This window comes from Rhinoraja longicauda, chromosome 5, assembly GCF_053455715.1.
Source record: "Rhinoraja longicauda isolate Sanriku21f chromosome 5, sRhiLon1.1, whole genome shotgun sequence".
Taxonomy (NCBI): domain Eukaryota; kingdom Metazoa; phylum Chordata; class Chondrichthyes; order Rajiformes; family Arhynchobatidae; genus Rhinoraja; species Rhinoraja longicauda.
Genome location: NC_135957.1, coordinates 67,162,774 through 67,179,102, shown reverse-complemented (window position 1 = coordinate 67,179,102; position 16,329 = coordinate 67,162,774). Strand labels below are relative to the sequence as shown.

Below are 16,329 nucleotides of genomic sequence, written 5' to 3'. Positions count from 1 at the left end.
GTAATGGACCAAGCGCAGGCAGGTGAGACCAGTGTAGCTGAGACATGTTGGCCAGTGTGGGCACGTTGGGCCGAAGGGCCTGTTTCCACACTGAATCACTCTATGACTCCAAATAAGTAATTTAATGAAAAGGTCTACAACAGATCTTCTGCGGGGAAAATGACGTAAGACTTTCTTCCAAACCTGAGAGGTGCTTATAAATTTATTAAATTATTTACAATTAAAAATACAGATGCTCTCCACAGTGTACACTTCAACTTCTTTCATCGACCTTTCATCTGATAAGAACAGGGAACTACTCTAAATTTCCACCATTTCCACGATCTGTGCAGATTTCATCAACAGGGACCAGAATAGCAGAGCCTGTGTTTTAATAGAATATCACAGACACCAGCTTCCAGATTTCACCCAGTCCCACATGTTGTTCTCAGTTTAACCCAATGCATAAGATCAACTGCTTCACCATTATTTGTACAGCAAAATATAGGCAATAAAATCATTAACTAGTTATAGAAGTTGGTTAAGTAATAATCGGTTCCTTGTTCAACTCAGGTGGCAATTCATTGGATATGAAATTTCCGATAATGCATTTAACTGCAAGTATCTTGTTAAAGCAAAAGAATACACATCCTCTTATTTATACCTGGCCTGAAAAGAAATAATAACACACTTTTGGGTTAAGAACTGGGTGTCAGTGTGCACGTAGAATTGGCCTTGCATTTTATCGATGTTACCAAGGGGGATCCCATACGTAAGAAATAGGAAGGGGCCAAAGAGCGACCTTCATAAGGACACCATTGCAGGTGATTGCTGTTTCTCTAATGCTTCACTAACGTTCAGTTGGATATGATCATACTCCTCTGGTTATCTAACTAGTTATTCATTAAGCGTTATGGCAGAAGCTTGGACTTTGATAGGAAATGGAGAAATGGGGTGATAGTTGAAAAGGATACATGGATGAAGGGTTGGAATTTGTTGATTAACTCAGATCTGAATGATAATGGCAATAGCATCTTTGGGAAACACAGTATTACAAAGTAAACATACATCAATAAGTAAGGGGGTCAGAAATGGTCTAGTGAACAAGATGAGATCTCACTCTTATTCTGTAACCCTGGTGGTGACTAAACTGGTGATCATACAATATTCGATGAAACAATAAGCAACTTTGCTTGTTGTTATTAATAATGGCCCTCTCTTGGTCACTCAGGGATGGTCGAGATATTAGAAGAGGGGGAGTGGGGAGAGACCTGGAGACCAGGGCATTTGGTTCGGGGATCAGGTACAGGAAGAGAAGTAACAAAGAATGTAGAAAATAGGTGCAGGAGTAGGCCATTCGGCCCTTCGAGCCAGCACAGCCATTCAATATGATCATGGGTGATCATCCAAAATCAGTACCCCATTCCTGCTTTCTACCCATATTCCTTGATTCCGTTAGCCCTAAGAGCTATACCTAACTCTCTCTTGAAAGCATCCAATGAATTGGCCTCCACTGCCTTCTGTGGCAGAGAATTCCACAGATTCACAACTCTCTGGGTGAAGAAGTTGAAAAAGGTTTTCCTCATACAACTCTCTGGGTGAAAAAGGTTTTCCTCATATCATTTCTAATCTTAATGACAAAGATATCCACAAGGCCATGTTAAGTTTTGCTGGAGGAGAGGGTTGTGGAAGTGAGAGAGATGTTTGGAAGCCAGTTTGTGGTCTATGAAGGTTAAGACCCAATGTCTTAACTGGAAGAATGAGTGAAGTTTGGAAGCCAGTGAATACCTATTCCAAAGATAGACACAAAGTGTTGGAGTAACTCAGCGGGTCAGGCAGCATCTGTGGAGAAAAGGATGGGTGACATTTCGGGTCATAACCCTTCTTCAGACTGCTTTTTTAAAAAAAATGTTAAAGACCACTTAAGTAGGATTAAAGGAACATTAATATGTGCTTTCTAAATTTATTAAATACTTTATTACAATAGCAGGGTTTATCAAAGTACTTTACAACTATTCATTGAAATGCACCTCAAAAATAAAATCCAATGGTCACAGACACTGCCTTATTACTCAAAAGCCATTTGATGGATCAGTGGCTAAATGGAAATCAGGTTTTGGGCTTGATTGACAACTCTTTATTTTCTGTCCAGTTGCTTGTATCAGCAGTCATAATCTCACATTAAGGAGGCTTTAAACAGATAGAAGATGGATCCAGTAAATCAATTTTGGTTCCTGGGACAATAACATGGCCTTTGACAAGCTACGGGTGCACCATCTGAAGTTCAAGTCGTATTTCATGATCTGTTGCATGCTCTACCTTCATTTTTGCTTGCTCATCACTAGACTTCTCTGCTACATGGACCAACCAGTAAACATCAGAGCAAAAAAATGTCTGCAGGAGAAATTAAGCAGGTCAGGCAGCATTTTTGGGGGTAAAAATGGTTGTTAAATGTTTTGGGCTGAGACCTTATATCTGGATCGAAAGCGTGGAGGGAAATCAATATTCATACCACTGGGCTGGATTAGGCATAGGTTCACTTGCACCTCCTCCAACCTCATCTACTGTATCCGTTGTTCAAGATGTGGACTCTTATACATTGGCGAGACCAAATGCAGACTGGGCGATGGTTTCGCGGAACACCTTTACTCAGCCCGCCTGAAGCTACCTGATCTCCCGGTTGCCGAACACTAATTCTACTTCCCATTCCCACACAGACCTTTCCGTCCTAGGTCTCCCCCATTGTCAGAGTGAGGCTAAATGCAAATTGGAGGAACAGCATCTCATATATCATTTGGGCAGCTTACAGCCCAATGGTATGAATATTGATTTCTCTCACTTCAGCTGGCCCCGGCATCCCGTCTCTCTCTATCCCTCCCCCACCCAAGTCACACTAGCTTTCCGTTTTCACCCATCAAACAGCTAACAATGGCCTGTTTCCTTTATCATTGTTAATTTTTTGCATATCTTTCATTCATTGTTCTTTATCTCTCCGCGTCACTGTCTATACCTCTCGTTTCCCTTATCGTTAACCAGTCTGAAGAAGGGTCTCGACCCGAAACGTCACCCATTCCCTCTCTCCAGAGATGCTGCCTGTCCTGCTGAGTTACTCCAGCTTTTTGTGTCTATTCCTGGAGGAGGTAGATGAGGCAGGGACTATCGCAATATTTAAGAAACATTTAGACAGATACATGCATAGGACAGGTTTCGAAGGATATGGGCCAAATGCAGGCAGGTACGACTAGTGTAGATGGGACAATAGACAATAGGTGCAGGAGGAGGCCATTCGGCCCTTCGAGACAGCACCGCCATTCAATGTGATCATGGCTGATCATTCTCAATCAGTACCCCGTTCCTGCCTTCTCCCCATACCCCCTGACTCCGCTATCCTTAAGAGCTCTATCTAGCTCTCTCTTGAATGCATTCAGAGAATTGGCCTCCACTGCCTTCTGAGGCAGAGAATTCCACAGATTCGCAACTCTCTGACTGAAAAAGTTTTTCCTCATCTCAGTTCTAAATGGCCTACCCCTTATTCTTAAATGTGGCCCCTTGTTCTGGACTCCCCCAACACTGGGAACATGTTTCCTGCTTCTAACGTGTCCAACCCCTTAATAATCTTAATGTTGGCCGGTGTGGGCAAGTTGTGCTGAAGGGGTTGTTTCCACGCTGTATGACTAATAAGATTGACCATTCACTCAGGGACAGCTTGTTGTTTTATGGTTAAGATGCTTTGAAATTATTTGTTTTAAGGATTTTTATTACTTTTATTATTTAAAATGTTATTATTATAAACATATTATTATTTTAATAATAAGTCTCAAGAAGCATCCTGACCCAAAACGTCACCTATCCATTTTCTCCAGGGAAGCTGCCTGACCCGCTGAGTTACTCCAGCGTTTTGTGTCTGTATTTATTATTTTAACCTTTTCTTTCTTATGTTCGAAGCAGGGGGTTACAAAAGTGTAGTTCAAGGTTAAGGAAAAGCTCAACCCATAAGAATAAATAAAGACTGGATAAATTCTTCAGTCATGTGCAGGGGGCCCTCATAATTGAAGAGGGAAAGGTTGCACATTGCAAGTAGTCCTCTGGGCAAAGTAAGACCTAAGTAGAAGAGAATGAGTGAGAAAGAAAATGATGTCAAGTTAAACAAGCAAGGAGTGAAGGGAAATGCCCAATGTCCAGTTATGCAGTAGATGACGACTTCTGAAGTTTGTTAGAGACATAAATAGGATCTTGGTATACATTATACACAGGGAGAAGACATCCAATTTTAAATTTAGAGTTCGAAGAAGGGTCCCGACCTGCAATGTCACCCATCCTTTTTCTCCAGAGACGCTGCCTGGCCCACTGAGCTACTCCAGAACTTTGTGTCTATCTATCCCATTTCAACATATAGTCCAGTGATTCTGCAGCTGATTTTATCTCGAGCAATTCAAAACACATCTCACCACTGTAGCCCAACAATGCAAGGGAACCTTGCCAAAGGAATTCTGAAATTTAAAAAAGGTTTTCAGATTGCCTGAATAGTTTGTGGATAATGAAGTAAATGGACACAGCCCTTTTTCATTCTTGGTGGAGTGCCCTTTACATGAGCCTAAATTAGGGAGATTTATTTTTTCCGATGTTACATCCTTGGAAGGTGTCCAATAAGTGGATTGAACAAAACATCCCCTTCTAACGAATGTGGGTCAGAAATACTGACATGAACTTGCAACCCCTTGTTGACCATTTTTGGCACTTAAGAGTTTCAGCATCTCTATCATCATAACAGTGAACACCCGATTACATTGGAGGTCCCTTGTTCCAATAATAGCTTTTATGCAGCTGGGTGCAAAAACCAAGGCAAGACTCAATTCTGAACTGAGCAAATAATGACTACAATGGACTCTCTCTGAACAAGACAGAGCAGAATATTACACACAACACTTTTTGGACAAATAACGTGTAGTTTTGCAGAACCAAATTTGGACAGTTCCTTATTCATGGGATAATGTCTGAATAGCGAACTTTTGCTCTTGTGTAAAAATTCATCATCACAACGGGGCCAACAACTCACAAACACACTGCATATGTGCAGGTAGCGCACGGTAGCGCAGCGGTAGAGTTGCTGCTTTACAGCGAATGCAGCGCCGGAGACTCAGGTTCGATCCTGACTACGGGTGCTGCACTGTAAGGAGTTTGTACGTTCTCCCCGTGACCTGCGTGGGTTTTCTCCGAGATCTTCGGTTTCCTCCCACACTCCAAAGACGTACAGGTATGTAGGTTAATTGGCTGGGTAAATGTAAAAATTGTCCCTAGTGGGTGTAGGATAGTGTTAATGTACGGGGATCGCTGGGCGGCACGGACTTGGTGGGCCGAAAAAAAGGCCTGTTTCCGGCTGTATATATATGATATGATATGATATCAATAGTGCTGACAGACAGTTGTACACACACAACAGTTGAAGCAACAAACTCTACTCGGAGTAATAATTTCCGGAATTTTACAACGTGTTTAAGACTGGACACATTTTATTTTAAACAATTAGTTTAGTATAGTTTAGTTTATTGTCACGTGTACCAAAGTACAGTGAAAAGTTTTTGTTGCATGCTAACCAGTCAGCAGAAAGACAATTAAATTAATCTATCCTGGTTCCAGCAACATATATTCAGTCTGAGGAAGGGTTTCGACCAGAAACGGTGGAGTAACTCATGAAGGACATCGCCTATTCCTTTCTCCAGAGATGCTGCCTGATCCGCTGAGTTACTCCAGCATTGTATACTTTCCGTATCCTATACTTTCATGTAGATTTATAAAATTTGGTGCAAAATCATTATAACATAAAGTTTGAAAATATCTTATTACTCTTACACATTAAAGATGCATATCAAATGGTGTACTGTTTGTGTAGTTTCCTTTTGCTCACAAATTATTATTTGACTCCCCCCACATCCCATCACAATAGTATGTGCTTCTGAAATCATATTAATAGATGCAGATGCTGGTTTCTACCAAAGATAGACACAAAGTGCTGAAGTAACTCAGCGGGTCAGGCAGTATCCCTGGATTAAAAGGATGGGCGATGTTTCGTGTCGGGACCATTTTTCAGCTCAAAGAAGGGTTCTGACCCGAAACATCACCCATCCTTTTTCGAATTGAAGGGTCCCGACCCGAAACATCACCCATCCCTTTTCTCCAGAGATGTTGCCGGATCTGCTAAGTTACTCCAGCACTTTGTGCCTGTCTTTGGATCCATAAATAGCTCGTTGGTAAGAGGCAGAGAGGAGTGGTTGAAGGATGTTTTTCTGAATGGAAATTAATGTCCACATGAATGGTACAGCAGGCAGTGAAGAAAGGTTATGGCATGTTGACCTTTACCAAGAGGAGTTGAGTATAGGAGCAAAGAGGTCCTTCTGTAGTTGTGCAGGGCCCTAGTGAGACTACACCTGGAGTATTGTGTGCAGTTTTGGTCTCCAAATTTGAGGAAGGACATTCTTGCTATTGAGGGAGTGCAGCTTAGGTTTACGAGGTTAATTCCTGGGATGGCGGGACTGTCATATGTTGAAAGAATGGAGCGACTGAGCTAGTGTACACTGGAATTTAGAAGGATGAGAGGGGATCTTATTGAAACATAAAAGATTATTAAGGGATTGGACACGTTAGAGTCAGAAAACATGTTCCTAATGTTGGGGGAGTCCAGAACCAGGAGCCACAATTTAAGAATAAGGGGTAGGCCATTTAGAACGGAGATGAGGAAGAACTTTTTCACCCAGAGAGTTGTGAATCTGTGGAATTCTCTGCCTCAGGAGTCAGTGGAGGCCAATTCTCTGGATGCTTTCAAGAGAGAGTTAGATAGAGGTCTTAAAGATAGCAGGGTCAAGGGATATGGGAAGAAGGCAGGAACGGGGTACTGATCAGCCATGATCACAGTGAATGGCGGTGCTAGCGTGAAGGGCCGAATGGCCTACTCCTGCACCTATTGTCTATTGAATGATTGCTGCTGGGGCATTTCCTCTTTGTGATATATTGTATTAATGACTTTGATGTGAATTTAAGAGAAACCACTTACAGATCAGTAAATCTGCAGATGACACAACAATCGGTGATGTTGTGGATAACAAGGAAGGTTATCTAAGGCTATAGCAGGATATAGTTGGGCAAAACGCTGACAAATGGTATTTAGTCTTGTCAGGAGCAGGTTGGTGCATTTGGGAAGTCAGATAAGCGACGGATATTTACATAAATGATAGGGTGCTAGGAATGGCGATGAACAGAGAGACCATAGGGTCCAAGTCCATAATTTCCTGAAAGTGACAACAGATTTTAATAGGGTGGTGATGAAGGCCTATGTTTTACTTGCCTTGACAACTTGGAGCATAAAATATAAGAGTCGGATCATCATGTTGCAACTTTATAAAACACTGTTTGGGCCATACTTGGAGCATTCTAGTTGTCACAGTATAAGAAAGATGTGTAGGAAGGAACTGCAGATGCTGGTTTACACCGAAGATAGACACAAAATGCTGGAGTAACTCAGTGGAACAGGCAGCATAGAAGGAATGGATGAAGTTTCGGGTTGAGACCCTTCTTCAGACTGAAACGTCACCCATTCTTTCTATCCACAGATGCTGCCTGTCCAATTGAGTTGCTCCAGCATTTTGTGTTTATTATAGGAAAGTTGGGTGAGAGTGCAGAGGGGCTTCACCAGGATGGTGCCTGGATTGGAGAATGTTTTCGTTACAGGGAGAGATTGGACGGGATGGGACTAGTTTCCCAGGATTGAAGGAGGCTGAGAGGAGATAGATGTCTATTAGAATACAAGAGGCATAAATTGGGAAGATAGTCAAAACCTTTTTACCACATTAGACGTATCAAAAACAAGAAAACATAGACTTAAGAAACTCTAGTGTCTTTGAGTGTTTGAAAAGCGCTATATAAATGTAATGCATTATTATTATTATTAAAGGTAGATTTGAAGAGTATTTGCCGAGTAAGTTCTTTTTTTAAAATCAGGAAGTGGTTGATATCTGGAACGTGCTGCCAGAGAAGGTGGTGGAATCAGGTATGATTACTTTGAGAGACATTTAGAACGACTTTTAAACAGGCAAGCGTGGAAGGATGCAGTCCTATTGCAAACAAATGGGATTAATGTAGGTGGACATGAATATTAGCATGGACTTAGTGGACCAAAGAGCCCATAGCCTCTCTTGCCATATGCATCACAGCATGGTTTGGGATCAGATCCATCCAAGCCTGCAAGAAATTGCAGAGAATTGTGGACGCAGCCCAGACCATCACACAAACCAACCTCCCTTCCATTGACTCCATTTACACCTCACGCTGCCTCGGCAAGGCCACCAGCATAATCAAGGACAAGTCGCACCCCGGCCGCTCCCTCTTCTTCCCTCGAGCAAGAGGTACAGAAGTGTGAAAACGCACATCTCCAGATTCAGGGACAGTTTCTTCCCAGCTGTTATCAGGCAACTAAACCATCCTACTTGAGAGCAGTCCTGAGCTAGTATCCATCTCATTGGAGACTCTCGGTCTATATTTGATCAGACTTTACTGGACTTCATCTTGCACTAAACGTTATTCACACTGTTCCCTTTATCATGTATCTGTACACTGTGGATGTAATCATGTATTGTCTCTCTGCTGACTGGTTACCACGCAACAAATCTTTTCACTCTACCTCGGAACATGTGACAATAAACCAAACCAAACTAAACCTAGCTCCCTGGTCACATAACAATGCTATCAAAAGTCACTCAAATCTCAATGCTTTTTCCTCACAAAATTAATTTCATCTGCTGATTCTGAGCCTGCTACCAGAATAACATTTTCTGTTAACATTCAGTACTCAAACAATAAATCAAACTAAATTCATTACCAAAGAATGCTTGGAAATCTGCTCGATGAATTAATTCTATTGGTTGGCCAATTTAAAGTCACAATAGCAGAGACAAATATGAAGTAATTATTTTCAGGCATTGCTTTTCAAACATTTACCCGGGATTTTTATGCTCTTCTGATAATTTCTTTTGTAATTAATTTATTAGCCAAGGATTAAACATACAAGGAATTTGATTTGCCAACAGTCGTACAAAAAAGCAACAAGCTACATAACCACATAAAAATTAAACATAGACTTAAACAGCCACCACAGTGGCGTGTGAGAATCCCCAGGGCACACAGCATAAGCAGAGACCCCAGCCATCAGTTCAATGTCCCTGCCACACACACACACGCTCCTTCACCGTGATGTGACCAGAATTGTACCGACCGCTGTCAGTCTCTCAGCAGTCCCTGTCCGCCCGAACAGTCAGAAAGCCGTCCACACTCGCACTCGAGGATGTCCTCCTTGAGCCATGTCCTCGCAAAACATCGAGATCACTGCACTCCCTCCGAGTCCTCATCAGTGCAGGCAGAACGTCCATCTTGTTTTTTCGTCGACCTCATATGGAAGACAAATAACTTACTTCCTCCTTTTCTCCCGCGGTCGGGGCAATCAAAACTTCCAGTCGGGGCGATCGAAACTCCCGCAGTTGGCGATCGAAGCTCCTGTGATCGGAGCGGTCGAAGCTCCCGCGATCGGGGCGGTCGAAGCTCCTGCGACTGGAGCTCCCGCAATCGATCCCTAACAAAGGGACCGCCAGCTCCACAATGTCAAAGCCACAGTGCAGACAGAGATACGATGAAAAAGTCGCATCTCCGTCAAGGAAAGAGATAAAAAAGGTTTCCCCGAACCCCACCCCCACATAATACAACAACTAAAAGTACACATACAAGTAAACACAGACCCAAATAACAAAAGAAGAAAATGACGAGACAGGCTTTTGGTGAGGCTGCCATGCACGGCGCCTCCCGGTAAAGTAATAATTTTCAGGCATTGCATTTCAAACAATACCCTGGATTTTGCTGCTCTTCTGATCATTTCTTTTGTAAGTAATTTATTTATTAGCCAAGTATGTAAACATACAAGGAATTTGATTTGCCAACAGTCACACAAAAAAGCGGCAAGATACATTGGATGGCCAATTTAAAGTCACAATAGCAAAGACAAATATAAAGTAATCATTTTCAGGCATTGCTTTTCAAACATTTAGCCTGGATTTTGCTGCACTTCTGATATATATTTTTTTATTGACAGTACAATCATGATCAGCAGGCCATTAATTTGGTGCACTCAAACAAGGTTACACTCAAAGATGCCATGAATGTAAAGTTCGCAACTACCCGAGCTATTGTTGGTGTTGTCACTATAATTTAGGCTCTAGTTACCTCTGAAAGTCAGGCTGCCTTTATAAATGAGTTACAATACCTCAGTCAGGTGGTAGCATTGTTCAGCAGTGCATTCTGCTTTGCTGGTTGGATTGCTCAAAGCAAATATAATCGGATGCTTATTAAAGCATGCCATGTCTTTGATGATTTGCTCAGTAAATGCACCTCCAATTGCTGAAGCTCCTGGAAGAAACAGGCAAATAAAATCAATGTGAAGGATTTCCATTCAGCTTGTGTGATACCCACAGACCAAAGAAAAACACCAGGCCAAAATATTATTCAGTTAAAGTTCAACAAAGGGGGGAAACAGCAGGAACATCTGGAACTAAGTTTGATTGGCCTAAAAATGTGAGCAAAAATGAGCAAAAGAGAGAATTCATATATGAAGTTCGATCTGCTTCAGGGAACAGGATAACTGTGAGGTAATAGCTTGCCGCTGAACAAATTGCAGCTCTTAAACCAATACTGTCTATATTGTTGAGTGACTGCAAGGCTCAGCTAATGTTCCCAGAATTTTTAGATACTTGCACCAGTTAAAACAAGCCTCCACTTTTTATGCATGTGGGCTGGGGATTTTTGCATGAAACAGGTGATGGAAGTTGTGGCACTCATCCTTAACAAGCACTATTATCCAACTATGAGAAGAAAGTTTTAGGTCGTGCATGTATAACAGCCGAGTATCAATATAGAATTTCAAGACTACAGCATGGTAACAGTCCATTCAGTCCAAATAGTAATTGACAGAGGATTATGGACTCTTCATCTAAGCCCATTGGTACATCCTTCTCTTCCCTTCATTACATGCTTTTCTAGCTTTTCCTTGGATGTAGCTTAATAGACAACTTTGAAAAACTTTAGGAATCAACCATGAAACGTAGAGATGAGGTTGCATGGCTACCAGATTGGGTAGAACTGACAGAGTTGCTGGGTCAGTTGGGGATTTGACAACATTTTTATTTTATTTTTAGTCTTTGATTAGTGAAAGTCTTTTTTTAAATCAAATTTTGTTAAAATAGCTTCATAACTTGATTTCTCAGTCACTGAGCTCTTGCATAATAACATCTGTACGATTGTTAAAAATGACAGTGAAAATCATGGTCATAGAATTCCATGACTAATTGCGGTTAAAAGAAAACAATGTAGATGACTTATAGCACCATTCACTGTATATTTATACTTGCAATTAAAGAAAGAAATGCCTGTGATATATTTGCATTGATCCGCTGATGATCTTAGAAATGTGACTGTGTTGAATGTGAGACCTGCTGCAATGTGCTTTCTCGGGAGAGAAGGAATGGGCTTTTATCCTGTTCAACGATCAGAATCTAGAAAAGGCAGTTGAGCAACAGCCCGAAAGGAGTCAATGCAGGGTGGAAGAAGAAGGAGAATGAAGCACAAATTAATCAGAAAACTGGAATGAAACGTACTGCTCTCTCTTCGTCGAAGTCAGAGTAAATCTAGCAGCACAAGAAGCAAACGGCTCACCGACTACATGAAACCCAATGCAATGGGTTTAAACACTGCAATTAGTATGAGAGTATTCTTGAAGAGGTGAGCTTTAGACATTGGTTAGAAGGTACAGTAATGAGGAGCAAGACCACACTGGAGTACACACACCAAGAAAGAAAAATCTAACATACCTAATAGCGCGGTAGGTTTGAGAATCTGTACTGCGTCAGCCAGGTCCCTCACCTCACGGTGTGGGTGAGCAAACATCAACTTCTCCTCAGTCAGGTTGGCACGTCCCTTAAAAACAAAAACAAAAATGATAGGACTGGCATCTTATTCTAAAAAATATTGTACAAAATACAATGCATCAGATTCTCCCCATACCGAATCACAAGCCATCATTAATGAATTATTGAAAGATGCAGCGCGGAAACAGATCATGTGGCCCACCGAGTCCATGCCGACCATCAATCACCCCTTCACACTAGTTCTATGTTAACCCACTTTCACATCCACTCCTTACACACTAGGGTCAAGTTACAGCGGTCCATTAATCTACAAACCCACATATCTTTGGGATGTGGGAGAAAACTGGAGCACCCAGTCACAAGGAGAATGTGTAAACTCCACAGAGACAGTAGACAATAGACAATAGACAATAGGTGCAGGAGGAGGCCATTCAGCCCTTCGAGCCAGCACCGCCATTCAATGCGATCATGGCTGATCACTCTCAATCAGTACCCCGTTCCTGCCTTCTCCCCATACCCCCTCACTCCGCTATCCTTAAGAGCTCTATCCAGCTCTCTCTTGAAAGCATCCAACGAACTGGCCTCCACTGCCTTCTGAGGCAGAGAATTCCACACCTTCACCACCCTCTGACAGTACCCGGGCTCAGGATTGAAACCACGTTTCTGGAACTGTGAGGCAGCAACTCTACTGGTTTAGTTTAGTTTAGAGGTACAGCATGGAAACAGGCCCTTCGGCCCACCGAATCCACACCGACCAGCGATCTCTGCACATAAACACTATCCTACACAAACTAGGGACAATTTACATTTATACCAAGCCAATTTACTTACAAACCTGCACGTCTCTGGAATGTGGGAGGAAACCCAAGATCTCGGAGAAAACCCACGCGGTCATGGGGAGAACGTACAAACTCCGTACAGACAGCACCCATAGTCAGGATCGAACCCGGGTCTCCGGGGCTTCAAGCGCCGTTAGGCAGCAACTCTACCGCTGCACCACTGTGCCGCCCAACTAGCTTCTACATTATGACAGGCAACATGATGGCACATCCCATTCACCACAGTTTGTTATGCTACTTAGTTTGGCAATTTCTAATGGTGAGCGGGGTTTGAGGCGTGCCCAAGGACGTCAACAATGGATTAATATCACCTCCATTTCCATCACTGATGGTTTTGTTCACAAGTACAATTGGCAGTTATACATCGCAAAGATATAGTGGCCCGACCAGTATGATCTGGTGACAGATTCTCGTGGTAAAGTGTCTGGGACCATGGGCACAATTTCAAAAGCCAGACTAATGAGGGCAGCACAGTGGCGCAATGATAGTGTTGCTACCTTACAGCGCCAGAGACCTAGGTTCGATCCTGGCCTCGGGTACTGTCTGTACGGAGTTTGTACATTCTCCCTGTGACCACACAGATTTTCTCCGGCTGTTCCGGTTTCCTCCCACATCCCAAAGAGGTGCGGATTTGCAGATTAATGAGCTTCTGTAAATTGTCCCCCGTGTGCAGGATAAAACTAGTGCACAAGGCGATCGCTGGTTGGCACAGACTCGGTGAGCCAAAGGGCCTGTTTCCACACTGTATCTCCAAGCTGAGCTAAACAAATCAATAAATGGTCCATTTTTTAAATTTTAATCACAGGATGAATTGAGTGGGTTATCATTCTCAGAGTTATACTTACAATACTGCCCATTACGAATACTGACCTCCCCACCATCAAAGAGATCTATAGGAGATGCTGCTACAAAAAAATCAGTCAACGTCATCAAGGACCCACATCACCCTTGCCACACGCTCATTTCACACCTGCCATCAGGAAGAAGGTATAGGAGTCTGAAAACCGTGACGTCCAGGTTCAGGGACAGCTTAATCCCAAAAACCATCAGGCCATTGAACCCAACAAATACCAGCTAAACTTCAAACTATGAACTGTTTTGGTCGGACTAGGGACATTGGACTTTTGTTTTTGCACACATATTGTTTTTAAAAATGTATTGAACTTTGTTTTGTTTGTTTTATTGTTATGTTATCTATTGGGTATTGTATTTACCTGTTATGATGTTGCAAGTACAAATTTCATTGTTCAGTTTCAGTACATAAGATAATTAAAGACTCTTGACTCCAAACCTCTAAAATTATACCGTTTCGTTCACATTGCCTCTCCTCGTTGTTCCCAGCAGATGGCAGCATTTCCCAGGGCATTTTTTATCAGGAAATCTTACACTTTGAAACAGTTTGAAGGAATCTGGCTCTAAATTTGTTTTCACACTAGAATATTAAATCTAGATCTGCTGTGACTGTGCACAGGTGACCCCAGCTGAGAAATTCTATTACACTGTACGCTGTTTAATTGTGCTACATAATTAAATATCTTTGAAGAACATCCCCCAACCTCCGTCTACGCCGCATCTGCGCCCAAGATGAGGTGTTTCATACGGGCATCAGAGATGTCCTCGTTCTTTAGGAAACGAGGGTTCCTTGCTTCCATTATAGATGAGGCTCTCACTAGGGTCTCCTCTATATCCCGCAGCACTGCTCTTGCTCCCCCTCTCCCTATTCGTAACAAGGACAGAGTCTCCCTTGTCCTCACCTTTCATCCCATCAGGCAGCGTATCCAACAAATCATCCTCCAACATTTGCGTCACCTCCAACGGGATCCCACTACTGGTCACATCTTCCCATCTCCACCCCTTTCTGCTTTCCGTAGAGACCGTTCCCTCCGTAACTCCCTGGTCCACTCGTCCCTTCCCACCCAAACCACCCCCTCCCCAGGTACTTTCCCCTGCAACCGCAGGAGATGCAACACCTGTCCCTTTACTTCCCACCATGACTCCATCCAAGGACCCAAACAGTCTTTCCAGGTGAGGCAGAGGTTCACCTGCATGTCCTCCAACCTCATCTATTGTATCCGCTGTTCCAGATGTCAACTTCTCTACATCGGCGAGACCAAACGCAGGCTCGGCGATTGTTTTGCTCAACACCTTCGCTCAGTCCGCCTTAACCAACCTGATCTCCCGGTGGCTCAGCACTTCAACTCCCCCTCCCACAGTCTGACCTTTCCGTCATGGGCCTCCTCCATTGTCAGAGTGAGGCCTAGCGCAAATTGGAGGAACAGTATCTCAAATTTCGCTTGGGCAGTTTACACCCGAGCGGTATGAACATTGATTTCTCCAACTTCAGATAGTTCCTCTGTCTCTCTCTTTCCCCTCCCCCTTCCCAGTTCTCCCACTGTCTTCCTGTCTCCTATTACATCCTATCTTTGTCCTGCCCCCTCCCCTGACATCAGTCTGAAGAAGGGTCTCGACCCGAAACGTCACCCATTCCTTCTCCCCTGAGATGCTGCCTGACCCGCTGAGTTACTCCAGCATTTTGTGTCTTCCCCCAACTCAAGATTGGGTGCAAGCCCAACACTTGCCCAGCCCTACCCCAATCATTGAGACTTGCCTCCTTGCCACACGCCTGCAGCTCAGAACTGGACCTGGACCTGCATCAAGTTTCCTTCAATCATTAGTCTCTCCCTAGATAAAATGTAAGTGAGTAGGAAAGAACTGCAGATGCTGGTTTAAATTGAAGGTAGACACAACATGCTGGAGTAACTCAGTGGGACAAACAGCATCTTTGGAGAGAAGGAATGGGTGATGTTTCGGGTCGAGACCCTTCTTCAAACGTCACCCATTCCTTCTCTCCAGGGATGCTGCTTGTTCCGCTGAGTTACTCCAGCATTTTGTGTCTACCTAAAATGGAAGTGAGTTGCTATGGGAGCTCTAGAAAAGCATCGGCGTGCTGCACGCTAGGAAAATGATACCTTAAAACCACAGGAAAGAATGTCAGCCATTAAGTTTTGACAAAATGTGCTGTTCAGGTTAAACAATAGCAAGGACCATCATCCCATTTTTTTTTAAAAACACGGTCTTCAAACTAGTTGTACAAGTTGTGATTAATTTTAGTAATATTGGGAATATTACTCTGGAGTAACTCAGATGGTCAGGCAGCATTTCAGGATTGGATTGGCAACGTTTCAGGTGGGGACCCTTCTTCAGACGAATTGTAGTGGTGGGGGGGGGGGGGGGGGGTAGAAGACTGGAAGGGACGTGGGGGAGGGACAAAGTCTGGCAAATGATAGTTAGATATTGGTGAGGAGGGTTCTTAATTGGCAGACGCTTGAAGAAAAGCCCAAGATGAAAATAACAATGAGATAAGGATAGAAGAGGCACAAAATGTGAAGCCAGAGGAGGAATGTAGGTGAAAGGGGATGGGTGGCGGCAGTGGAGGGTGGGGGGGGAGAGGAGAGGTGGAAGTAGAGAGGGCTGTGCATCCAAGTGGAGCACAGGGAAGAGAGGAGGGAAGAAAAGAGGGGAAGAAAGGGGGTTGTTTATTAAGTTAATTACCT

At 43.2% G+C, this 16,329-nt stretch overlaps 1 protein-coding gene across 2 annotated transcripts in view; it reads right to left on the bottom strand.

Annotated features, from left to right (window-relative positions):
* Positions 1-16,329, bottom strand: part of me1 (malic enzyme 1, NADP(+)-dependent, cytosolic) — a 325,940-nt gene that overhangs the window by 33,626 nt on the left and 275,985 nt on the right. For both annotated transcript variants that reach the window (XM_078399713.1, XM_078399714.1), the window contains exons 10-11: positions 11,880-11,985; positions 10,280-10,422 (exon numbers count right to left, since the gene is read on the bottom strand). In XM_078399713.1, the coding sequence (XP_078255839.1) occupies positions 10,280-10,422; positions 11,880-11,985 (249 nt within the window). The remainder of the gene's footprint in view (positions 1-10,279; positions 10,423-11,879; positions 11,986-16,329) is intronic.